General features: G+C 39.6%; 1 protein-coding gene across 7 annotated transcripts in view; it reads right to left on the reverse strand.

The window, feature by feature from the left end:
• Positions 1–26250, reverse strand: part of evi5b (ecotropic viral integration site 5b) — a 60360-nt gene continuing 34110 nt past the window's right edge. For 4 of the 7 annotated variants that reach the window (XM_058402413.1, XM_058402415.1, XM_058402416.1 and 1 more), the window contains exons 6-20: positions 26105–26230; positions 24814–24957; positions 24461–24550; positions 22680–22777; positions 22531–22591; positions 20439–20492; positions 19421–19453; positions 18645–18794; positions 17872–18003; positions 17628–17768; positions 17181–17372; positions 14849–14995; positions 14446–14541; positions 7644–7739; positions 1–2100 (exon numbers count right to left, since the gene is read on the reverse strand). In XM_058402413.1, coding sequence (XP_058258396.1) covers positions 1828–2100; positions 7644–7739; positions 14446–14541; positions 14849–14995; positions 17181–17372; positions 17628–17768; positions 17872–18003; positions 18645–18794; positions 19421–19453; positions 20439–20492; positions 22531–22591; positions 22680–22777; positions 24461–24550; positions 24814–24957; positions 26105–26230 — 1833 coding nt within the window. In that variant the 3' untranslated portion in view covers positions 1–1827. The remainder of the gene's footprint in view (positions 2101–7643; positions 7740–14445; positions 14542–14848; positions 14996–17180; positions 17373–17627; positions 17769–17871; positions 18004–18644; positions 18795–19420; positions 19454–20438; positions 20493–22530; positions 22592–22679; positions 22778–24460; positions 24551–24813; positions 24958–26104; positions 26231–26250) is intronic. The other 3 variants (XM_058402414.1, XM_058402420.1, XM_058402417.1) reach the window with 3 other exon arrangements.

The following is a 26250-nucleotide window of genomic DNA, read 5'->3' on the forward strand; positions in this document are numbered from 1 at the left end:
TTGCCAGAATTATTTGTTTATTGCATGACTAAAAAGAAAACCACTAGTGTAAGTAGAGATGTGACAACTCACCACATGCAGAAAAAAAAAAAAAAACACTTGCAAGGACCTTCGATTGTACAACTATTTAAAGCACAAAAAAGTCTCGAGAACCAAAGCATGGGTTGTAAATTTGCTAAAGCAAAGTGCTACAAAGGAGGCAGTCAGGTTTAGAACATGGTGTGGATGGATAAACCTGTGGTGAAGTTTAAATTAAAAAGAAAAAGGAAAGAAAGAAAAAAAATGAACCATCCATGGTGGACATTAGTGTCATGGAGCTATGGAGATCGGATTTGTTTCTTCACCAAGAGTAGCAGCAGAATATTTTCTAAAATGAAGGGGAAAACATTGTACAGCAAAGTAGCTATATGGTAACTGGGTGGCACTTCATTATCCATTTTGCCCTGGCTTTGTAAGAAAAAAGAAAAAAACATTTCATATACACATTTGAGAATTTCCTTTGTACATAATCTGTATTAAAAGGGGCCATGGCCTGAAATGGAGGGCGTAACACACCAACCACACCTTCTGTAACTGACGTAAATCCAGCGTTATTTACTGGCAACTGTAATCCCAAGTGCTAGAGCAGAGATCCCAAAACAACTGTCAGTGTCAGTGTCAGTGTCTGACATGTCTGGAGCTCTCTGTATGTTCTGTGCAAAGGTGCAACAAAATGTGCTGAACACGAATGAGGCGCCAAAAACAGAAATACTCCACTGACGACTTCACGGAGTCTGCTGCTTGCTTTGTATTTGCCTTTTGTGAAACTGCTAAAACGTGGTACATGCTCTTTTTTTAAACATGCCGTAAAAAAAAAAAAAGAAACACAAAACAAAACAACAAAAAACAATGTGATAAAGAAATCCATAATGTCTTTCCAGGCAAAAGAACAATAAAGTGTGATACTTTGATAGTAAGAACCATGTTATAAAATCAAGAGTCAGATACAGTACAGTGAGAACATAAAATAAGATAAAATAAAAAATGAGAAATAAGCACGATGTTGCATTCAAACGTCTCCCAAAAAGCACGGATTATGTCCCTTTTCGACTGAATTGTACACTGTACATCCAGGATATGAAATTTATTACATACATACATATTTTCAAGTCAAAATGTAGATGCAAAAAAAAAACCGAGTAGAGATCTACAAGAGATCTTAGACAAGCTGCTTTTTTTTTTACATAAAGTCAAAGGCCATTAGACGTACTTCATGCTATGATTAGAAAACGTTGTTATTGTTGGTTGATATGACACTAATCCATTTTATTTGCAGGTTTGTGTAATGGTCATCTGAGCAATAGTGTTCCTAAACCTATTATGTATCCCTTAATGTGACGGACACCCACGGATGCACACCGTGGGATTTTGATTATTCTGTAAGAAGAAGAAAAAAAAGGATAAAATAAAAATTAAAATTAGAAGAAGGTTTTATCATAATGCATAAAACACTATACCACTCAAGTCTGTTCATCTCTGCTAGCATGGTGTAAAGGAGTCTGTATAGTCCAGTGTGGCTTTAAGGAGCAGGACAAGCCACTGAATTTCTTGCCCAATTGCAAAGACAAGTTCGAATATAAACATCTGGCTCATTTTGGCAAAAACAAAATGAATAAGGCAGATGTGAATAAAAATCCTGATTCTCAGTTTGTACAGAAGATTTCAGAATTTCTAGTTGTACAGAAGCAGATGGCAGTTTCAGATCTGGATGCGACGATGAACTTTCAGGTGCGACTTCCACGCAGGCTGCAGTCTGGTGTGTGTGTGTGTGTGTGTTAGTGTCGGTGGTCACACAGTGGTGCTCTTATGGCTGCTGTTGGAAGGCACCTCGAGCCTCAGACTCTCTCCGTCCTCATCGCCCTCGCTGTCCGTGTCTCCCAGCTGGGGGTGGAGTGTGATGCGGCCGCCACCTCGACAGGGGTTCACGCTAAGCGGTAGTTTCACGCCGTCATCGTCCGAGGACTGATTTGACTCGTCGTCCCCTCCATAGTGATTGACGATGTGGATCCTATCAAAATTGGTGCGGTTGGGTATTCCCCTCTGCCCTTTTAAACAGCGGATCTGTTAACAAAACGTACAGAAAAACATCAGAACTCTCAGTGGGCAAGTGGGGAACAGAAAGGTCTACATCATGCAAAACATGTATATGTAAATACCAGGATGTTCTTTCCTCATGTGCATGATGAGGTGGGAAACATTTTGAGCATGCATGACATCCCTAACCAAATTTTCAACATAAAGCCCTCTGTTTTAGCTGGGTGAGGTCAAGCAGTCTGCTATATCATTTTTTTAAGAAGAAGGAGGAAGAGAATGAGCTACAACACATTTACATTCCACATACAACTGAGGAGTTGAGAGATTTTGGACTTTACACTCAAGGGCCCATCAATGGCAGATTGGTGTTGCTAGAACTTAACCTCACAACCTTCCAATCATCAGCCCAATGCGTTAAGGTCTCAGCCTTTACCACTTCTCCCTAAACCAAAGCTCCCCCAGTCTAGTAATCGAAAACCTGACCACTGATCTCATGCCTGATGACCCTATTATTCATATATGTAAAGCAGATCATGCAAGTGATGGAGGTGGGTGTCTCTGACACATATCCATAGCCCTTCATCACAACAGTCTCTCACCTTACATTGTTTCACTTCTCTCTCTCAGAGCACAGAATCTGCATGACTTTACCTCATGTTCCCAAACAAATGACACACCTTGTATAATACATATAGTAGGAGATGTAGACTGACATCTAGCTCCCCGGTGCACCCCACAGTGAGAAGGGGCCGGCATGATTGTGCAATAAAAACACACCTCGTTTTCATATGATGAAGGTGACATTGCTCTTTTTACTACACATCATCTGTATGGTAGACAAAATGGTAGATGTTTTCAACCACATGATATATCTTCTCCTACATAGGCTGTGCTGCCAACTGCCTGGAAACTAATCAAAGTCACTGTTATTAAGGCTAATATGTTTATTTGACACCACAGCACTGTTAAATGCTCAATTCTGAGGTGCTGAAGAGCATGGGCTCAGCATTTGTGTTGGCAAGATTTCTATCAAAATGTTATTGTTTCTGAAAATAACATACAGTGCTGCAGATTTGCATGTAATCAGTGATGCAGTGAAGATGTCTGTGACAAGATTTTGGAGGGAGTCTCTAGTGCCAGTGCTTAGTTACAGTCAGAGGTAAAGTTTTTGTTCCATAGTAACTGAAAGACGAGTAAAGACGTGCTGGGAAGTGTGCGATTGCCTGCGGCTACTCTAATGCAAGTGACTCCAGGAACTAAGGTGTTTTGTGAAAATTAAATGTAACTAGAAATGGCTAAAAAGTATGCAGAGACATATTTCAATAAATGGTACAAATTGCTGCGGTATAAGAATAATAACTGACTTAACTGACCACAGCATGCTCTAATGTTTATTTCTTACTTTGAAACTCATTGACTTGTACAAATTTTTAAGCTCAACTCAATTAAATAAGGGAACTATTTCATCTTGAACACTGTTTAGAAGTCAGTAGAAAGGCAAAAGATGCTTCGAAAGTCGACAAAATGAGAAGTGTCTAAATTAACATCAATATAAATCAATACTTAAAAAGGGAGGTTTTTTTTTACTGATCCACAATATACATCTACATTAAGACTAATTTAAGACTTTATATACAAGTCTTATGAAACCTTTACATTCAGAAGCAAATGCAAGATAAAAAAAAATGCCTTGTTACTTGATACAACGGGTATAAAACTGCAAGGTAAGCTATATCTACATAGCTGTATGCCCTGTGAGTTAGCTTCAATCCGATATTCAGCTTTATTTTGTTTGACAACATGTATGCATTTATCTGAGTAACACTGCACAATTGTTTCCTTAGACATCACAGCACTAACAAATCGGCTGAAATTAGTCATAGTGATGTTTTTCAAGTCCTGTTTTTTTCTGCAACCACGAATGAACACCCTTCAGTTCATATACATATATTATTCGCCAGTGAGGGGAGGGGGACACAATAACTAATGACTTTTGGCATGATTTCATCGTTATCACAGTAATCAGGGGCAGGTTTAGAGATTTGCTGGCGTCTGTTTCACGTAAAAAGTGGTGCTTTTGTAGGAAATGCATACGTCATATGAAATGACAGGGGCTTTTTAAATCTATGACATAAACTACCATTTCTAGTGCTGCTACAGGTAATGCTACAGCAGATTTTGTGTGCAGCGCAAGGAAAATGACATCTATATATATTCTCTAGCATTCAGTAGAGGACCACAGGACTATAATAACTTGTCCTGCTCTTATTATCTGCTGCAAACTGTAGCAGGAATACAATAATAACAACAAATAACAATAATAAAAATATCATCCGACATAGTGCTTAATATAAATGAAATGCATGCAGACCTAGAAAACAAACAAAACAAGAAATGAATAAAAGAAATAAAGCAAGATAACTGACGGAAATGTGGGTTTGGATTTTCTGTGAGGTGTAATTCACAGGTGCTTAAAATACACACACACACACACACACACACACACACACTTACCTGAAACACACTGCATCACCAAGACAGACATGTGGGAAGAGAGGTATTCATGGGTATTTCAAAGCAACCGCAACACCTCATGTGTGACCTCATACTCATTAAACTATGTGTAATTACATTTTCATAAAAGAGTAGATTACGAGAACCTCAATTAAAAGATAAAGAAATGGAGGAAAAGAGAGAAACTGAGAGCAAAATAAAGAGAGAGAGAGGGAGAGAGAGAGAAAAAGAGAGAGAGAGAGAGAGAGAGAGGATGAACAGGCCGGAAACCAGCAGCAAGACACTTGACGCTTGACAGCCCAGTGGTGTTGAGAGGTTTGTTGAGAGTGTAGAGTTTCACTCTGTGCAAATATGGTTGATAGGAAACCTCGCACCCTTTAGCAATTACGTGATTTAAATAGCAACCAGCAGAAAGCTTTCTGTGCTGTTCATACCTCCGATAGCACCACTTTCTGCACTGCACTGCACCGCACCGCACTGCACTGCCTACCAGAAGCTTCCAAAAGCTGTATTAGATAATATAACACACATGCTGCTTTCATCTCTAAAACCAATTTACTGACCAAAACATAAACGAAACTTTTTTTTATTTTATTTTTTTTAATTGCATTTTGCAGATCACACGTTATCACACCATCACAACCGACCAAAATCATTTTCATTTTCATGCTGCTGCTGTCTTTTTTAGTGGGTTGTGTAAATTAGAATGAGATACATTGCATGTACAAAAAGTCAGGGTGTCTTGAGAGGAAGGAAGGTATCTTGCTGAATGCAGCCTACTGAGGTTCCTTCCTCTAGTGGATTTTTGTAAAGAGGGTATACGGTATTAATCCTTCATTCTCCTACATGTCCCATAATCCAGTGCAACTGATAATACAACCAATATATGGATAAAATAATATTATTTTTGGTTTTCTTTTATAACCTGGTGTAGTCGCAAGACATACACTATTCTCATATCATCTATATCTCATCTAAAAGAAAAAAGCTATTCACATTACCTGGCAAAGTATTGACATTTGAAGCCTGTTAGAGTTACAAATCAAGTGTTTTAGAAGGTAGCGTTCGAGTAAGTAAGAAAAGCCTTGTTGAGGCAGCTGCTTATCTTGCAAGCTTTACTTCTTTTCAAAGCTCAAGCTTTTTAATTTACTGAGACAAACAGCTTTGTTTTCATCTGGTTGAAAAAGAAGAAACCATAACCCATATTTCAATCGTTCTTCCCCGTCTAACCTCCTCACCACAAACAACACATCAGCCGTGCTGGCTGAGGCATCAAGCCGCAAAGTACACCAAGGCAGAGGCAGCAGTGAAGAGGAAACAAGTAGCTTTCCGGGTTAAAGCGACCTTTCTGCTCATTGTTGATAGGGATTTGAGAAGAACCATCTGAATGGTTTAGTGTGTTGCAGTTTAGCCACAAGCCACCAGCCTTTTGTTTTTTTTAAGAGGAGGATGAAAATCTGACTGTATCCTTACAAAGTAAATCAATGACGCAGTTTCTGTTTTCTGTTCTGCACTGACCCCTCTCACATCTAAGTAAGCTTTTCAATTATGCGCGCTCGCCTCTGTTCCTTGGAGGCCATAAGGGAAAAAAAAAATTAAAAATGGGCAAGCGGCTTAATAAATGCTCTGTTCACTGAACCCATTTTGCACACAAATCCAGGAGATACATGAGTCTCACCTCTGGGGTCATGGTTTTACACAACATACATGATTATATCTGAAGCACTTAAAAACAACATGCTGAGGTTGCCGAGATGTGCGAACACACCTACGGGTGAGAAAGATAAAGATTCTTAGATGCATCTTGATTCTTTTTTTGTTGTTGTTGAATAACTCCGTAACTGAGATGCACAGATCTCTTATCGAATTAGAAATAAAACATTTCCAATACAAGGTGAAAAAAAAGACAACTATAAATAAATAAATATATTAAAAAAACAATAAAATAAAATAAAATAAAATAAAATTTCTGGCCAGAAATGTAGACCAATTGGGTGGAGAAATGTAAAAGCATAGGCAAACATGTATGCTATGAAAATGTCACACGCTAGCAAAAGTTCTGTCAGGATTTTGAATTTTGGAAATACAAAATATACAAACATACAAAATCTTACTGCATGTTTTGTACAGGAGTTGGAAGACAATGGAGTTCTTCGGCTCATCCTGCTCAACAGACAACCCTTAAGCGAGTGGCAAAGCTTCCGAATAATTCTTGCAGGGTAAAGCAAATCACCAGGTAAGCTTTGCTGTAAAAATTTATACCACTCTTGTTGAAATCGTGGCCTTTTTTATTTTAAGTCAAAAATAGTAAGCAATGTCACACAGAGTGGAAGGAATAGCATACTTTCTGTCCCTGGTCAATCACAGTGACATCCCAGTTGTGGGCGTCTCCGAGCTCATGCCCACGATGAACAAGTTAAACAAAATGAAACCACTCGGTGCCCCAAGAATCAGGCAAGATTCCTATCCGAGACCCCAGAAGATAAGAAACGATAAATGCCTTGTTAAATCTCTGCATAGAACCACTGTTCAACTTTTTCAAGCATGTTAACGCAATCAAGCACCTTGTATGTTGTATGCTCAGAATCATGCCAAATCAAGTAAAAGGACTGAAAAAGTGTCAGAGGCTGTTATTTGAAGCCAAAATACAAGAAAAGAAAAAAAAAATGTACGTATAAAGCCTAGAATCGAAGAGAGGGGCGTGTGCGGGCAAATTTAACTGCCATAAGCGCAGGAAACAGCATTTTGCAGGGCGTAGTTAACACTTCTAAACACCACTGCTAGAGGAGCTCTCCAATTTCTTCAAAGTGTTCGCAAAGCTTAGGAAAAAATAAAAAGCAAAACCACACATGAAGCTGGCAGATCAAAAACATAAACAGTTGGTGGAAAAAAAAAAAAGATGCAACAGTTTACAAAGTAATACACCCTAGACGCCACAGACTTTAGGGCCATAATGTCTATGCAGGTTAGCGGGTTTTGGTTAATTTCCCTTAAATCTGTGCAGCAAAATGAAAAACTGTGTGTATAGTGCTTGATGAGAGCAACCTGCACCTCACCTCGTCTCGGAGCTCTGCGATCTGGTCTTTGAGGTCTCGGATGTACTGGTTGGAGTCTGTGTTGTTCAGTTGTCCCTGTACTTTCCCTTCTTCCTTCTGGAGAGGGTTCAGAGAGAGAAAAAAAACCCAAAACAAAAAACATCGATTCAGTCACAACATTGGGAGCTTCAGAGCAACAACATACAACATGTGCAAACTTTCAGAAGATTGTGCTCGAAGAGCAACACGTGCCCATTTTTCCAATCAAATATATTAGCCTGATTTGTTATTATTTATTAAAGATGATGTACTGAGATGACAGGACATGCTCTTTTTGCTTTTTTATAGCAAATGCATTGGAGAAATTAAAAGACAGGGTTTTGAAATGATCAGTTCTGAAATCTAAAATAAAAACTCGGAATAAATTGAATTTCTGTTTGCCGTTTAATTCTTAGAGACTACTGAAATGAACACATTTTATTGTAGTAACCGAAACTACAATTCTATCCACATTTCATTTGAGGCCCGAATGCTCCACAGTGCGGCAAACAATTTTGGACCACAGCTTTCTAATCTTGATAGTCATTTGCAGAGATGATTACAGGGTTTTATGAGAAGCTGCCCAAGTTTTACCACAAATTTCCATTTAAAAGTGAAAATCTGTGGTAGGTTCACTAGTAAATGAGGTAGGAGTGCAGATGCAGGAAGCGTGAAGTTCAGCTAACATGGCGTTATTGCATCACGCTGGCTGACATGCTGAGCGTGTTTACTTTGCTCCTCGTGCCTTGGGGAAACGCCTAGCTGCGGCGTTAAACTGCCGCACGTGCTGTTTATATTCCACACATCTGCAAAACCTCGCAAACAAACTGGATTCCTCCAGCAATGTTTCTGCCACACAGAAAAAAAAAAAAGATAGAAAGAAAGAGAGGAAAAGGTTAAAAAGGGGAAGAGGAACACAAAGGGGTTGTGGTAGAGGCGTGAGATCTAGCAGTTCTACAACACACACTCACACACACACACACACCCCTCTAGAGTAGGGACTGCTATTTTCAATTCCTGCGGTCTGCACCAAAGGTACTGCTTGCAGGCTTCTGATAGGTTGGAGATGACAAGGGATCTGAAGTGCCACTTCTCCAGGAATCTGTGTTTTTCTTGAGGTTTGTCTCCCCCAACCCCAGGTGCCAATGATAAGGAAGAGGCAGTTAGCAGACTTCCTTACACTCAGCTGCGTAAAGTCAGCAGGTGGCAGGCTGCGGCCAGGGACGACAAACGGCTCTAAATAATGGCTTCCTTGCTTAAGCACCCCCAAAAATACAAGCTTTGAGGTCGTTGTCAAAAACGTTAAAAACTAGAAAACAATTTTGGAGTCTCAACCTGATACACACCGGAAGGTTTCAGCGAGGTCGCTGCACTGTTGTTGTATCATTTAAAAATGGAAAAATATAGCATTAATGCACGTCTGAGTACGTACTGTATTTGAAGAACTCTCTTTGACCTTTAATGACTCTCTGAATGATGGAACATTAAAAGTTCTATAAACTGTATATATGTGTATATGTAGACGTCATCGTAGTTAATGACGACTATATATACACACATATACGCAATAACTGTCCAAGTCTTACAGTTGACTAATGAGACATTTTATTTATTTATTCATTCATTTATACATTATTTGTTGCAGTCGCACTGCTGTGGGTTTCACTCTCGAAGCACACCGACAAAAAGGTTTTCTTCATAAAATACTGGCATGTTGCAGTGTATCAACACATTTTGATACACGTTTGATATCGTTTCCTACTGATGTGTTTACTAGAAAGAATGCCTTTGTATTTGTGACCCTGAAGTGTGAATAAGGTCTAATTCTGCCTGTTGAGTTTAAGCTCATTTTGCACGCAGACCTCCAAAGATGAATGCTAATTAACAGCCAGCAACTAAACAGACCAGATATACAACACAATTTGGTGAAATGAGTGCTCTCTACATGCTTGCTTTCACAGAAGGTAAAACTAAGAACATTATTCATTCTGTAGTGTGTAGGTATGATGAGGTGATAGACATTAAAATGAAAACAAGAGTATGGGAACTGACGCACTCAGACGATGCTCAGATGGAAATGTGAGCCAGGGTATGACAAATGACAACGCTATGGAAGTCAAAGACAGAGAATTTTAATCAACACCCTCTGACCAATTGTATCTGAGACTTCAACAGTGCTGTTTAACAAAATAGTTCAACTATATTTGAAGTGTCAGCATCACTGTAAGAAGATAAACTATTTTAGAATACAGTACTGTTTCAGTACTGTGTTACAGTACTGAATCTGATGGGTCTTGATTTTTCGAGATGCAATGTGTCTTTTTTTTTTTTTTTTTTTAACTTTTTTAAAAGAATTACAAAAAGAAGCTGGTGAAGGAGTGAGCGTTTATAGCTGCTGTAATGTAAGAAATAACAGTGTCCAACTTTGTGGATTTTTCACAACATTGATTGTATCGTCTTAACATTTATATATACATATATATACACACACACACACACCCCAATCAGGTATACCATTATGAGCAGTGAGAGGTGACATGACTGTTAGTAGGATATATTAGGCAGCATGTGAACATTTTGTCCTCAAAGTTGATGAGTTAGAAGCAGGAAAAATGGCCAAGCATAAGGATTTGAGCGAGTTTGACAAGGGCCAAATTGTGATGGCTAGACGACTGGATCAGAGCATCTCCTAAACTGCAGCTCTTGTGGGGTGTTCCCGGTCTGCAGTGGTCAGTATCTATCAAAAGTGGTCCAAGGAAGGAACAGTGGTGAACCGGCAACAGGGTCATGGGCGGCCAAGGCACATTGATGCACATGGGGAGTGAAGGCTGGCCCGTGTGATCCGATCCAACAGACGAGCTACTGTTGCTCAAATTTCTAAAGTTGTTAATGCTGGTTCTGTCAGAAAGGTGTCAGTGCATGATGGGTCACAGGGCAGTTTTGGCAGCAAAAGGGGGACCAGCACAATATTAGGCAAGTGGTCATAATGTTATGCCTGATCACTGTATATAAACTTGACTAGGGGCCCACACAATGATCCACTGTCCTTGAGGTCATAATTGCCATAATACAGTTTCATCCTATCACTTGACTGCATGTTTGTTCTCCTGTCACATCCTTCTCATTAGTTAAAGAATAACTATTAATAATAACTATTCTCATTTAGAATATCCTGTTACAAAAACTAACCACAGTAGCATTTTGTAGTTCTGCAGAAAGGGAATATGTGCATCCGGCAGAATTACTGCCAAACATGGGGGAAAAAGCCTGCTTATTTATCTGATAATGTATGCAAGATATGGTTAGATGATGGGTTCTGTAAACCAGTGGTTCTCACAGTAGGGTGTGGTGAGTCTCAGTAAGGGGGAAGCTATGATTTTTATAGCGGTGGCAATCACAACCAACCATCAAAGTTAATATATTAGAGTTTTTACAGTTATTAGCCTGCTTGACTTGTCCCTTGAATCAAAGGAGTTTAATTCAAACCCCAAGCAGTCCAGCTATAAATAATTACAAAAAAGTCCTATTGTGTTCTCAGTGGAAAGTTCAAGAACAGAAAGCTCTCAGGCATGTAAACAGCCTGAATATTATTGCACACATTTAAATAAGATTGAATGACATTTCATACACCCCCACAGTACAGCGTTACTTCATCAGAGTTAAAGTGGTCCATGTGTTTAAAAGTTTGAGAGTTTCTGCCGCTGTAGAGAGTTGTTTCAGTCAGTGAGTGGTATTCGGTGAGGATGAGGAGGGGTTAGTGAGAAAGATGGGCAACTGAATCAAACTAAATAGGAGTCATTGTTTATACACATAGCATTTTGCCAGTGTTTTAATAGATAAATTAAAACAGAGCAGATCCATGTTCTTACATAATGAAGCATTTGAGGCATAACTGACGATCCCTACTTTTTTAGTTGTTTAATTTCAGTTTAGTTACAATCCAGTTATTAGGTAAAAATAATACTTCTGAGAAAGTCTTTAATCTTGCTTTACCTGGCACCAGTGATGGTACTTTTTTGATAATCTTATTTAGATATGGGGAAAACCCAGTGTAAAGTACTGTTTACTCTGAATCTCTGCTGTCATAGAAACACGCAACACCTTTAAGGGCCATCCCAAAAAGCTACAGATTGTATACCTGTTTCTTGCCACAATGAGTATATGCACTGGTTCTTCTTTTCAAACATGGAGTATTAAAAAAAAGCTTAATGCTGCAGTGCCACGTGCTGTTCATTGAGCTATTGCTACCGCTGCATTTTATTCCACAGTGTGCTGTTAAATCTCTGTCTTATGTTTAAACATGTGCATGCAAAACAGCAAAGTACAAAGTCAGCTTTGATTCCAGCTCAGTGAGTATCTGAGCCTGATCGGAAGTGGTTTCACATATGGTAATGAAGATAGCTGAGCTGTGGTCTCAGAACGGCCATGCAAAAGCAGCAACTTTACCCTACAGCAAGAGAGGTGCAAAACAGAGTGATGCTTATCAAAAAGAGGCAAGCTAGCAGATGACACTTCTTTTGGTCGACACTACCTAGGGAAGGTTTTATTCACATGTTTTTTTTTTGTGTCTCTTTCAGTTTTTAACAAATAGTCTGACTGCAGAGAATAATACTCAAATTGAACCAAACCAGTGGAAGCAGACAATAGTTTGCATACCGCATGAAGGACTTTCTGCAACACCTCAACTACCTGTCACATGTTGAGTTGGTGTGCTGGTGTCAGCCAGACATGTAGGCCCAAGTCTAAAGCAAATCTTTCCAGACAGAGTGAAACCTCAGGGGTGACTCATAAACTCTGCACAGATAACTTGAGCACATATCAGTCGGTAGCTGTTTCCAGCGGTGGTATATGTGGCCTAAATGTGGGTGGAAGGGTAAAAGAATGAGCTAAATGAGTGCTCTGGCTTTAAATAATATGTTGGTTAAGGTTGTGTCAGTGAACAAACCTTTCACTTCATAAGTACACTTTATGAACTGACCTTTCACTGCCTTAAATGTTTGTTCACTTATCACATATCGGATATGGCACATATACTGTCGGAGTTTATCCAATAAGTGGAATCACAGAGGACACCAGATTCTTGGGCAGTCTCTCTCTCTCTCTCTCTCCTATTAAATCCATACACTATGTACCAGGACTATTAGTAGATTTACCAGATTTGGTAAACCATAGCCTTATCCCCACAACTGAGAATGCATAAAACTGTGGCTAACCAAAACCACAGAACCACACCTCAAGTTCTGAAACAGGATGGCAGCTCAGTAAAACCTGCCTCTGAGCAAACATGCACTATGTCAGGTCATTAAAAGATTCATAAACTTGAAAAAAAAAAAAAAAACACTCATTTGTATTCTGTGATGTGGGGACAAAGAAAAAAACAAAAAAACCTCACACTGTCACTCATCCTCATCACATTTTGACTAATACTGATACTACATCTCCGTTACAGATTGTAATGGCAGAAGAGATTGAGCGCGAGTCTTTATAAAAACCAAGCAAGAGCAAACTCGCACTGAACTCTCAGGTGACTGATAAATCTCTGTTCTTTTATTACTATTTTACTGTACCTATACGGTCATAAAACTTTTCTCACGGCCCTGGTCTCAACGATCAGTTTAGAAATAACTTGTAAAAGTACACTCGTCAAATGATTATAAACATCTAAACTCGGTTAGTGACGCTATGAATTTTAACCTTGGAGGAGGTTTTGCTGCAAGTAAAGGAAGGGGAGAGCCGGCATGTTTGCATCTTTCTTTCATTTGAATATAACCTACTCGAAGACGATTTGAAATAGAGACTTCATCATGTCTTCCTACGTAACACCATGGACGTGCACTTCTTTTTAGCATCTAAAAGTTTCCCCATATCATCAGCGAGCTGAAGGTTTAACTATAACTGTGATTGTAAAAAGCTAACATTGATGCGCTTTACATGGTTTACAAGTCAATTCTTGTATGGGTGGAAATTAAAGAGTGTCTTTTTTGGCTCAATATTGTCACCATTTGCTACTTTTAACTGTTGATGCAAAATCCTTTGCACCCACTGGTCTCCCCACAAATTTATCAAACAGAAGGCGCATGCACAAATTCTTAAAACTCTGCTGAAACTTAGTGTAGAGATTAGTGTACACAAGAGCAGAGATTTCAGTTTTTAAACACGAAAGGAAATAATTATTGGAAATTTTTTTTAACCTACATAGCAGACAATGGTTTTTTTCCCCCGCCCGACAAATATCTCCAGCACACATGTAGAAATCCCACCATTTTTTCTTTCTCCAAGCAGACAAGGACTATGAGCTCATAGTAACATGTGCATTCAGAGAAAACAAGCGTACTACAAGTGTGTAATCTCTCCTACCTCGTGGTTTTATGCCTAATTTATAAAGAGTGAAACTTATGCCACAGTGCTGTGGAGTCCTCAATCCTAATTCGTTTCGTATAACACTTTTTCAGAGGTGCTGGTGTGGGAGTGAATAGGGAAGGTCAGTGGTAACTGGAACCGACTTGTCTAAGACATTCCACATTATTTATATATTATGCTGAAATGACATTTATGTTGGGCAGTAATAAATGTAGAATTTTAATCACTGAAAAGCTGCTGTGGTATTTAAGGAATAAAGCACTTCAGGATGTGCCGTTATTGGAAAATCATCCACTTCAGGGTGTTAACAGCAATTCTGCTTCGTGTCAGGCTGCATCACACCACCTTGTCATTGACTGGCTTCTCATAAACCTACGTCATCATGTTTTATCCCAGTAAGAAGAGCTGCAACTGTAGGATTTACCTGAATCTCCAATTCAGAGATCTGCTGCTGGAGTTCAGCCATGGCAGCCATGTTATCAGCCTCTCTTAATCTCACTGCCATCACCTCCTCTTTATTCTGATAGAGACAGAGAGAAAGAGAGCATGAGAGAGACGGTGGGGGGATTATCTTTCTTCTACAGAAGCTGAAAACAGAACCTGCTAGTTCCTCTTTACATGACTGGGTTTGCTGATTGCGACCATGGATAAGATCGCTAACACCAGTGATGAAATAGTGTGACTTTTGCAAAATTCTGATGACTAGGTTCAAGCATTGCAGAAAAATATTTTTAAAGTTTCAGTACATTTAGCAATTTCTATAATCAAGATTTCCACAGTTTTTTCAGATGGTGTGAAGGATCAAGCCTGAAGGGTGCCATCCCTACCTTACACTCAATCTCTGCCTGCTTGCGTTTGGACTCCTGCAGCTCTGAGTTCAGCAGTTTATTCTGCGTGCTCAAAATCTGCAGACGTTCATGCAAACTGCGCGTCTCTTGTTCAGCTCGCCGCAACTGGTTGCTATGGATTTGGTTCTGTAGGTAAACAACACACAAACAATGAAAGTTTACACTTTAACGTGTCCCACTTGCTTTCCCCATTCAGTCTTATTTAATAAAGTAGACCTAAAAGCTGAAAGGAATCTGCAATGAGAGATGTTTTGAAGATTAGATGCAGGCCAACAGTTTATATTTTAAACTTCTGAACCCTGATTAAGTACTCAGGAGACAGCGCGGTACTGAATGATGAAAAAGCCCTAGAGTTGTTTAGGGAAATTTTTACAGTTCATACTTTACTGACAGGAATTTTGAAGTGCTCTTATTAACTAAATGTTGATGATTGAGATGATACTAGGGTTGCCCCCCCCCTTTTATTTTACTGTGTATGCTGAGAGAGTTAATTTGGGGGAAAAGATCAATATTTTATCATTTTATTTCGAGAAAAACATTCTGACTGCAGCTTTAATAGTCCTGACATGTCTAAGTGGTTTACCATTCTGCAAAGCTATCCATATTGGCAACCAGGTAACATTAATGCCTAAATATAGCGAGACACAGAAAAAGAATCGGAGCTTTCTTCTGCAACAGGAAAAAGTGAATCATCACCTACAGAGTCATGACAACATGCCAGTTGCTAGATCTGTGCACGCACACGGATATTATAATAAAACCAGATACGAATGCAGACCCTACCTACTAGACCATATCGAGACCACCTATTATTAATCACAACATACATCCTGTATTAGATATTAAAAATGTTCATTTCTGGATAAACCATAACAATGCTCTCCTTTGGTAGAGCATCACAGTAACTGCCAAGTCAACGTCATTAATGTCTGTAAAATAATATGCAAACAGTGAAATTCTAATCTGGTTATAATTATTAAAAAGAATGAAAGTCCAACTCATCTTATCTGGTATCTGAAGTGATTCCAGCATGGGCATGAGGTCACTATGTTTCTCTGTACTTTGCACAGCAGAAACCCCAAAACACACATTTACAATGTAAAACTAAGTGCAGAAATGGGACTTTTAAAAATATGATTCTGCAGAAATTACATCAAATACATTAACAAACATTTAAGGATGAGACAGGCATAAGAGAAAGTCTTCTCATTGCTATTCTTAGACACTGTTATTCAAGTTTCCAAAACTGGAGCAATACAAAACAAAGCAATTCCAGTTATTTTTGCCTAAGATTTTCTGGTGTCTTTGTACGATCAGGCTGAACACAGATGGGCAATGCATAACTACAACTTCTACAGTCCAACATTTCCACAAAAGGACTAATTGGACAGATTCATTTATTAATGCTTTTGAGTGATGAAACTGCAAAAATACAATTCACATAAATGTTTACACAGAGCCTAAAACAGATAACCTTACACTTTAGAAATCCATTGTATTCTTAGTATGAGGGAAATGTTGAAATTGCCCACGGTGACTGAAAAGATGCTACAGATACAGCAGCTAGCGATTAGACTGAACAATTAGTCCGATCTATTCAGCTTAAGCTTGACTTCTGTCGCACTCTAGTGGCCATATAATAAAATCTCTAAAGCGGGTTTCTGGAAAAACCCGAACCCCACAACGATGTTTGCTGTACACCTTATAACACACAACACTCAACTCAGAGGCCTTGATAATTAGACGACAAAATTATCCAGGTATTATTCGAAGCAAAACAGCAAGAGATATTCAATCTGATTTCATTTCATTCCAGTACATATATATCACTTCACTCTTCTAGCCTGTCTACTCTACCCACTGCAATCAGCCACGTTACACGAGAGAGAGAGAGACACTTCATAGGACAGGTGTAATATTTTCAAAATCTGCACTTACAAGTCACTTATTTTAACATTTTGTACTGCTGCTCAGAACTATTAACAGAATTTACCTGGTTAAAACTACTGCATTTTTTTTTTTTTACTTTCTGTCAAAGTATATGCTGTCCTTAGAAAACAAAAAAACAATATTTCATTCCTAACATTACATCTCAATGCAAAATAACTCCTGCATGCCTTGATTGTAAGATAACTACAAACAAAAACTACAAAAGAATTAGGGCAAGTGTGAGTGAGATTAAGAGAAATAGAGAGGGAAAGAGAATGAGAATGAAAGAGTGTGAGTGAGTGAAAATGAGAATGAGAACAAGAACGAGAGAGAGAGAAAGAGAGAGAGAGAGAGAGAGAGAGAGAGAGAGAGAGAGAGAGACCTGTGTCTCCACTTCCAGCAGTCTCTGCCTGGTCTCACGGAGCTCTGCTTGGGCTTCTGCCTCTCGTAGCCTCACGCTCATTAACTCATCCTGAAGTTCATTTGTCGAGTTTTTCCGTGGACTGTCCTTCCAGCGCCCAGCTGTACGTGCCAAGTGCCTCTGCAGAGTGAAACGCTCGGTCAAACAGGGTCTCTCCAAAAAAAAAAAACAGCCCAATCAATTTCCACTAATTTGTGTTTATGCAAATTTTGAATTCACACATTGGAAACATCACAGAAAGTGTGTAACCAAAAAGAAGTCCTGGCTTGGCTCAGATGGAAAATATGTTGCACTGTTTGGAAGGAGACACAATAAGCTTAAATATACCAAAATATGATTCACATTATTTTTCTGATTTGGAAATTTGTGAATGGAAACCTAAACGTGGGTGTGCTTGTTTGTATATACCTGCCAGTGCTCCTCTAGATCTCGGACTTGCTGTCTCAGTTCTTTGAGTCCTGTCAGAGCCTCAGCTTCCCTTATCTTTACTGCAATCAGCTCCTCCTGAAGACGTACCACGTTACTCTCATCTGGCAGTGACGTGTTCCTCTGTAGCACACAAATAGGTGAATTATAAGCACCGATTTGCGTCGATACAAGAATTTGTTGCTTGTCTTGACATGAAGATCAGTGAACTGGGAAATGAACCCACCTTCTCGATTTCAAGTATTTTGTCCTGCATCTCTTTGAGGGCACACTGAGACTCTGCCTCTTTGAGTCGAGCCTGGACCAGCTCTCTCTCCAACTGTAGGATGGACTCTTCAGAGTAGCGAGGGTTCCCCTTCTAGAGGTACAGAGAGGAAGAGCGCAGGGTTATATGAGAGTGTTTCACTTTACACAATACTTACTGTACACACAAATGGATGATGATGTAACAACAATAACCATCTCAATGATATCCATTGCGTGTTCGGCTGCGAGAAAAATATCACTTGGGAACTGAGTAAGATTTTGAGACTAATACATTTTGGCTGAAAAGATCAGTACTTTACACCCCTTACCACGTTATCAATAATTAATATGCTCTAAAATAATGTGATCGAATACAGCACTTCAACAGTCTGTGCTACGTAGATAAATGTTGAGATACAATTCTGCAAACACGCATGATGTTTAAAGAATCCCGACAGCAGTGTTATCTGTCTGCTCGTACATATTCATGAGGCCAGTTAGCATAACCGAATATGCTAATGGTTCCTGTAGCTGAGCTGCTGTGTTAATCTCCTAATCACTACACCTGGCAGTGCCAGACTGAGCTGCTAGGTAACACGCTTCATGAACGTCCTGTGTATCATGCCACAGCATGTTCCAAATGATGCATGTTTTCAGTGTTTTCCTCATCAAGCATCCACTCTTTCTCAGAGCAGCAGACTCAGATGCAGTCCTCCCATCCAGAAGGCGACGCTGTCTGTGCACGGTCCTTACCACAGGCTGCTGCTGCTGCTGAAGCTGTTTGATGGTGCCTTGGGCCTGCTTGAGCTGCGCGCTGACCTCCTCGCTCTGCTGTTTCACTGTGGCCAGTTCCCGCTTGACCAGGTAATTCTCCTCGGCCTCCTGGGCTCGCGTCACCTGACCCTGACGCAGTCGATCAGGGACAAGAGACGAGGTGAACCAAGAAGGGAGCGGTGGGGAAGTTAAATTAAATTGCATGGCGGAAAAATAAAGCTAAAGGTGGAATCCCTAAGTATCGTCATGCTGTTAGAAACTTTTGTATAGATGATTTATCTCAAGATAATTTTATCTCATTATTTATTTAAGATTGTTAAATAAATGTTTGGCAATTTGTTTGACGAGTAAGCTCAATCACCAAATTTATGGTTAACACCAAACAGTAATCTATATCTATGTAAAGGTATAAGCAGTTATCATTCGGTTAACATAACTGATGTTTATTGTGATCTCAAACATGCAAAGCTAAAAGAGCTGTAGAGAAGAGGCTATTGCTTAGGGGTCTGCTTAACTTATCTTTCCCTTTACTTGGACTCGGTCAGGTGACTCAGATGTTGGAAAGTCATGCAATCATTTTATTTGTGTCTTTTTTTTTTTTGGCAAGATTATACATTCGACAAACATTCAGATCCCACCGTTGTCCAAGTAAGTGGAAATGTTTTAAAATATTAAGGCTGAAAATTTTCTTCCCTTTATAACAGAAGGCAGAAAGGAGAGAAGAGTGGCAGTGAAGAGAGGAGTGTAGATTATACCTGGATCAATCTATCTGCCAAGGAAGCACTTTCCTACAAAGAGAAAATCCATCAAGAAAGGCATAGAGAGAAAGAAAGACCAACAGGTAAAAAACAAAAGTGATTTTACACAGAAAACTGTTCTTTTTCCACCCCACATTTAAGGCTGTTGCAAAGTTTCTTTAAAATAAAGTACTAAAGCCCATCTTAAACAGCCTGAGTAAAGCAGGGTAGAAAGACAACAGTGTGGATGTAGGGATATGGGTGTGAAAGAGTGAGAGGTGACGAAGGCAAACTGTGATCCTACAGCAACCTCGAGTGTGAGGGTGAAAACAGCGCAGGCAGAAAAGAAGCAGCAAGAAGCAGAGAATACTGGATACGCACACGGAGCGCCATGCTCTTTTACGAATGATTAATCTATCGAGGCGATTAAAATTAGGTACGGGGAAATCCTGTGTGTAGTTTTGGTCAGTACACGGGTTAACAAGCATCTCATGCAAGACTTCTGGGAGAAGGAGAGGGGAGTTGAGGAGATCTTTTTTTACTCGTGGACCAGCACGAACCATTGGTCACCACTTTAACCATGCGTGGCAGGACGGACACGTGTCAAGCAGCCAATGACCTGGCATGCAACAGTGTGAGTGCATGCTGTATTCACGAGCCATGTCACAGACTAGTTTGTACACAACCCGCCAGGTTTCCTGTGCAGCCGTACAGACAGAGGAATCTTACCTGTTTCATGTAACACAATTACCACAAACCAAAAGCCCCATATAGCAAATCGTTCATAATTATCCACATTAGCTTGTCTGCACTGATAACCCTAGGTCAGTCAGTAGCTACAGTTATTTGCAGATACACAGCCAAGTTAGTACATGTGAGCTCATGCGATGGTCAGCACGACTCAGGAGTCGTCAGTGAGGGATGAGGTCATATGGATATCGATCATGATGATGATCCTAATCATGACAACGTAACTGACAGACAATTTGACGGACAGGGCACGGCTCATCCCTTTAAGCTTCTAGCCGTCACTTACTTTCTCCAGAGTGTCTATCCTCTGCTTCAGCAGCCTGTTCTCTGTCCGAAGTCTCTGCAAAAAAAAGAAAGAAAAAAAGGCTGTTATGAGCACGTAATATCATGGTGTGTAGTTTCGAACAAATTCATAATGATACCGAAATGAATATTTGATATGTGACAAGGATGGAAACATCAGTAACCTGTGTACCTGGGACAAGCAGATTTTCTTGTTTGGACTAAAAAAGGGGGAGGGGAACCCCCTTAACTGAATCTTCTTAACTGCCTTTGTTTTTTAGCATAAACTGTTTCCAGAAAACCAAAACTGAGAACTCAACAGCACACTGGACCTTACAGTTTTCCAGTTCTCGGAACAGATCATTTTCCACCCTGGTGTCATGTATTCAAAAAATCATTTAAAGAATATTCTATATGTATTAATCAGTATGGCTCCTTCTATGTAAAGGTTTTATGACTTTATAAATGTATGAAAATTGACAGTTTTCTTAACACACTGATGTAAACACATCAGTCATAACCCAAAAAATAAGATGTATACCTGATATTTCTCTGTATATTTTTTGATCAATAATGATGGATATATTATATATATATATATATATATATATATATATATATATATATATATATATATATACACACACTATATTGCCAAAAGTATTCGCTCACCCATCCAAATAATCAGAATCAGGTGTTCCAATCACTTCCATGGCCACAGGTGTATAAAATCAAGCACCTAGGCATGCAGACTGTTTTTACAAACATTTGTGAAAGAATGGGTCGCTCTCAGGAGCTCAGTGAATTCCAGCGTGGAACTGTGATAGGATGCCACCTGTGCAACAAATCCAGTCGTGAAATTTCCTCGCTCCTAAATATTCCACAGTCAACTGTCAGCTGTATTATAAGAACGTGGAAGTGTTTGGGAACGACAGCAACTCAGCCACGAAGTGGTAGGCCACGTAAACTGACGGAGCGGGGTCAGCGGATGCTGAGGCGCATAGTGCGAAGAGGTCGCCAACTTTCTGCAGAGTCAATCGCTACAGACCTCCAAACTTCATGTGGCCTTCAGATTAGCTCAAGAACAGTGCGCAGAGAGCTTCATGGAATGGGTTTCCATGGCCGAGCAGCTGCATCCAAGCCATACATCACCAAGTGCAATGCAAAGCGTCGGATGCAGTGGTGTAAAGCACGCCGCCACTGGACTCTAGAGCAGTGGAGACGCGTTCTCTGGAGTGACGAATTGCGCTTCTCCATCTGGCAATCTGATGGACGAGTCTGGGTTTGGCGGTTGCCAGGAGAACGGTACTTGTCTGACTGCATTGTGCCAAGTGTAAAGTTTGGTGGAGGGGGGATTATGGTGTGGGGTTGTTTTTCAGGAGCTGGGCTTGGCCCCTTAGTTCCAGTGAAAGGAACTCTGAATGCTTCAGCATACCAAGACATTTTGGACAATTCCATGCTCCCAACTTTGTGGGAACAGTTTGGAGCTGGCCCCTTCCTCTTCCAACATGACTGTGCACCAGTGACCAAAGCAAGGTCCATTAAGACATGGATGACAGAGTCTGGTGTGGAGGAACTTGACTGGCCTGCACAGAGTTCTGACCTCAACCCGATAGAACACCTTTGGGATGAATTAGAGCGGAGACTGAGAGCCAGACCTTCTCGTCCAACATCAGTGTGTGACCTCACAAATGCGCTTCTGGAAGAATGGTCAAAAATTCCCATAAATACACTCCTAAACCTTGTGGACAGCCTTCCCAGAAGAGTTGAAGCTGTTATAGCTGCAAAGGGTGGACCGACGTCATATTGAACCCTATGGATTAGGAATGGGATGTCACTTAAGTTCATATGCGATTCAAGGCAGGTGAGCGAATACTTTTGGCAATATAGTGTATATATATATATATATATATATATATATATATATATATATATATATATATATATATATATATATATATATATATATATCTATATATACACACACACATACAAACATACATACACACACACATTATTGATCAGAAAAAATACAGAGAAATATCAGGTATAACAAAAATGTTTTTTTGTCGCCCTTAAAATTGCTGTGGTCTCACCTTTATCTCTACCTGTTCCTCCATTTCCTTGGTTTTTATAGTAGTGTACTCCTTCTCTAACCTACAAACATAAAGAAATATTTTAGCACATCCTCAGAAACCACCTAATCACAGCAGAGTTCAGATTTTATCAAAAAAAGGACACTCACTTTTTCATCTTCTTGGCATTGTATTTGACTTGATAGGCAACTTGGATCACTTTGTCTGGTCCGCTGTCCAACTGATGAGGGATGACTTTCTGAAAGTACTAGAGGACAACAGAAGTGTGCAAACTTTAGCTTTATTTATATATATATATATATATATATATATATATATATATATATATATATATATATATATATATATATATATATATATATATATATATATATGACTTTCTAAATATCAGCATTTTACTCCTGACAAGAAAGAAAAAAGCATTAGTAATACTTTCAAGTTGTACACAACTATTATTTTAAAGGTGACAACATTTCTATCTTCCCTACAGACAAGTTAGTGCAGGCCCATGGAATAAAACATGCAGAGTGAAAGTGCTGTTATGGATAGTTATCTTTGAGCACATGTCTGTGCCCAAGACAATACCATATCAAACACATCTTTGAAAACATGAACAAACTTGCTAACACCAAGTAACAGGTATGCTGACTAACAGGGTTTACAAAGGATTGTAACAGCTATTGTTATTCTGTGAGCAAATTAATACAACTGGAAAGCATGGATTAAATTAGCTAAAGTCTGTTTCTGCCACATAAGGATGTATTAATAACATTTACTTGACAGAATTTATCACTATTATGACTCAATATTCCTAAAGCGATGACACAAAAGTTGGTTTCATACTAGATGTAATATTGATTGCACTCTTGCTCCTATGATGACAAGTGCATTTAAATAGCCACTATGACATTTATAAGACACAATAAGTCCCTTTTCATGTGCACAATTTCTCTCATTACAAACTTTTTACACTCTTGACATCTTACAGATCCCTTAGGATTCCATAAAGACTCTTATTTTGCACACTGGCACATTACTTCATGTTACTACATGTAACTCACCTGCACATTTAATTCATAACAATCTATTCTGTACCATCTCTACACACACACACACACAATTGCATGTCATGCTACTACACCAATCAGGCATAACATTATGAGCAGTGACAGGTGAAGTGAATAACACTGAGTATCTCCTCATCATGGCACCTGTTAGTGGGTGGGATATATTAGGCAGCAAGTGAATAATTTGTCCTCAAAGTTGATGTGTTAGAAGCAGGAAAAATTAGCAAGTGTAAGGATTTGAGCGAGTTTGACAAGGGCCAAATTGTGATGGCTAGACGACTGGATCAGAGCATCTCCAAAACTGCAGCTCTTGTGGGGTGTTCCCTTTCTGCAGTGGTCAGTATCTATCAAAAGCGGTCCAAGAAAGGAACAGTGGTGAACCGGCGACAGGGTCACGGGTGGCCAAGGCTCACTGATGCACGTGGGGAGCGAAGGCTGGCCCATGTGATCCGATCCAACAGACGAGCTACTGTTGCTCAAATTGCTGTAGACGTTAATGCTGGTTCTGATAGACAGGTGTCAGAGCTCACAGTGCATGAAGGGTCAGGGCTGTTTTGGCAGCAAAAGGGGGACCAACACAACATTGGACAGGTGGTCATAATGTTATGCCTGATCAGTGTACATGTAACATATTGCACATCACATTCTATTATGTCTTCTTCGTTATTTTTTTAACTTAGTTCTCAAATATTGTTTATTTACATGCACAGTCTAAGGAGTAGTAGATGGGTTTTCATTTCACTGCAAGTTGTATACTGAATAGCCGCGTACGTCACAAATTCTCAAAATCTTGAATCTAGCACATGTATTTAAGCCTGAATATACAAAATCACAGAAATTAAATAAACTAAGTGCATCCAAACCTGTAACATGCCCTCCATGTCTAGCTGGATGAGCTCCGCTTGATTCATCTGAAGGATGGCCAGGCCAACACGGAACACTATCTCCAAACCCTACCATGACAGGAGGATGGAAAAATCTTTAATAACGTGTCTGCAATAAACCCTGCCATCCAACAGGGGGCAGTCTTTGCTAACATTTAAACATTGCATTTGATTATCTTGCAATAAAAAGCAGCGCACAGCCAAAAAAACAAAAACGTGGGAATGTAGGAGTAGAGAAATCTTAATAATGCATATAATAATAAATTATAAATAGCTTATATTATACATTCATCTGCAAAACCAGCCTGCACCATGTGTACAGGTTTTCTCACCTCACACATAAATATGTCGAAGATTCTTGTAGCAACAGGGAGAGGAAAGGAGGTGAGAAAGATGGTGAGAAACCAAGATGACGCATACATGGAGGTGTGGAAACTCTGGGCCTGGAAATGAATGTGTAGCTCAGGCAGCTGCTCCTGATGAGAGGGAAAGACGAGAAAGAAGATGAGAGTCAATGCGAGAAGAGAAAGCGGAGCAATCATTTCCCTTTTTCTCTCCCAGAGAAATGCTTAGATGTAACATTTTGTTTGGTTAAAGAAGTTCTACAAGTACTTGTAGAAGCATTTAGAGTATTCAGTGAATATATCAAATCTTTACTCCTATCTATCACCTATGCACTATTACATACTGTTAGATAGCTTTCCTGCGAATAGTTTTGCTCCCCAATGTAATAATAGATATAGCTCTTTGAAATTATTTAATTATTAAATATACAGGTTGCTTAAAGAAGTGAGTATTCATGTGCTATTTTTGTCCTCGATCAGAAAAAGTGCAAATTTATTGCTTATCAGATTTGAGGAGGTCTAGCCGTTGACTGAGCCACTCGATTTTAAACCACTGCATCAGAGCTTTCCAGAACATTGTCCTATTCGAAGGTGAAACTCAGCCCCAGTCTAAAGCATTCTCATACAGGATTTTCCTCTAGGATTTCCCCACATTTAGCTCTGTCCATCTTACTCTCAACCTTGACCATTTTCCCAGTCCCTGCTGATGAAAAGTATCGCCATACCATGACGCTTACCAACACCATGCTTTGCAACATTTCTAGGCTATAGTTTTCCAGTGATCAGCTTCTCATATCTAAGCTGTGGATACCCTCCAACTTCTTCCGAGTTGGCCTCTTTTCCTCTGATTATTGCTCTCCTTGACTGGTCAGTGTCTTCTACCTAACACCTTCCTCTAGGCAGAGATAGTTGTGCCATATTCCTTCCACATTTTATTAACAGATTTAATGGTGGAAAAGTTCAAGGGGGCTAATACTTATGCACAACAATATAAATTCAACTTGACTCCGTGTTTTGTTTCCATGTTCTGTCTGGGCATTTTTTAGTATATTAACCATCAAATCTTGTTTTCTCTATAGTCCCATATGCTATAGTCTAGAGCAGGCTTGCCTATTCACCCTGCAGCTCTCGGCCCTAACATCTGAAGCACCTAATCTAGCTCGAAGGAGTTTCTAAACATTAGAATCAGAAACAGATGTGGAATAAAATGTCCTGCTAAACCTGGACTAAGTGCTTTCTATGGAATGTGTGGAGAACACAGGATGCTTTCAGCACTTACCTGAATCATGTATTCAAACTGGTACATGCAGAGACCCAGTTCCGCCATGCTGGGTTTGAACAGTTCCCTCAGACGGTAATCCTGCATGAGCTTTACAAACACACAGAATGCCTCCTCTTCTGGCATCTAACAAAACAAAATGCACA

Source organism: Hemibagrus wyckioides, linkage group LG11, assembly GCF_019097595.1.
Source record: "Hemibagrus wyckioides isolate EC202008001 linkage group LG11, SWU_Hwy_1.0, whole genome shotgun sequence".
Classification (NCBI taxonomy): Eukaryota; Metazoa; Chordata; class Actinopteri; order Siluriformes; family Bagridae; genus Hemibagrus; species Hemibagrus wyckioides.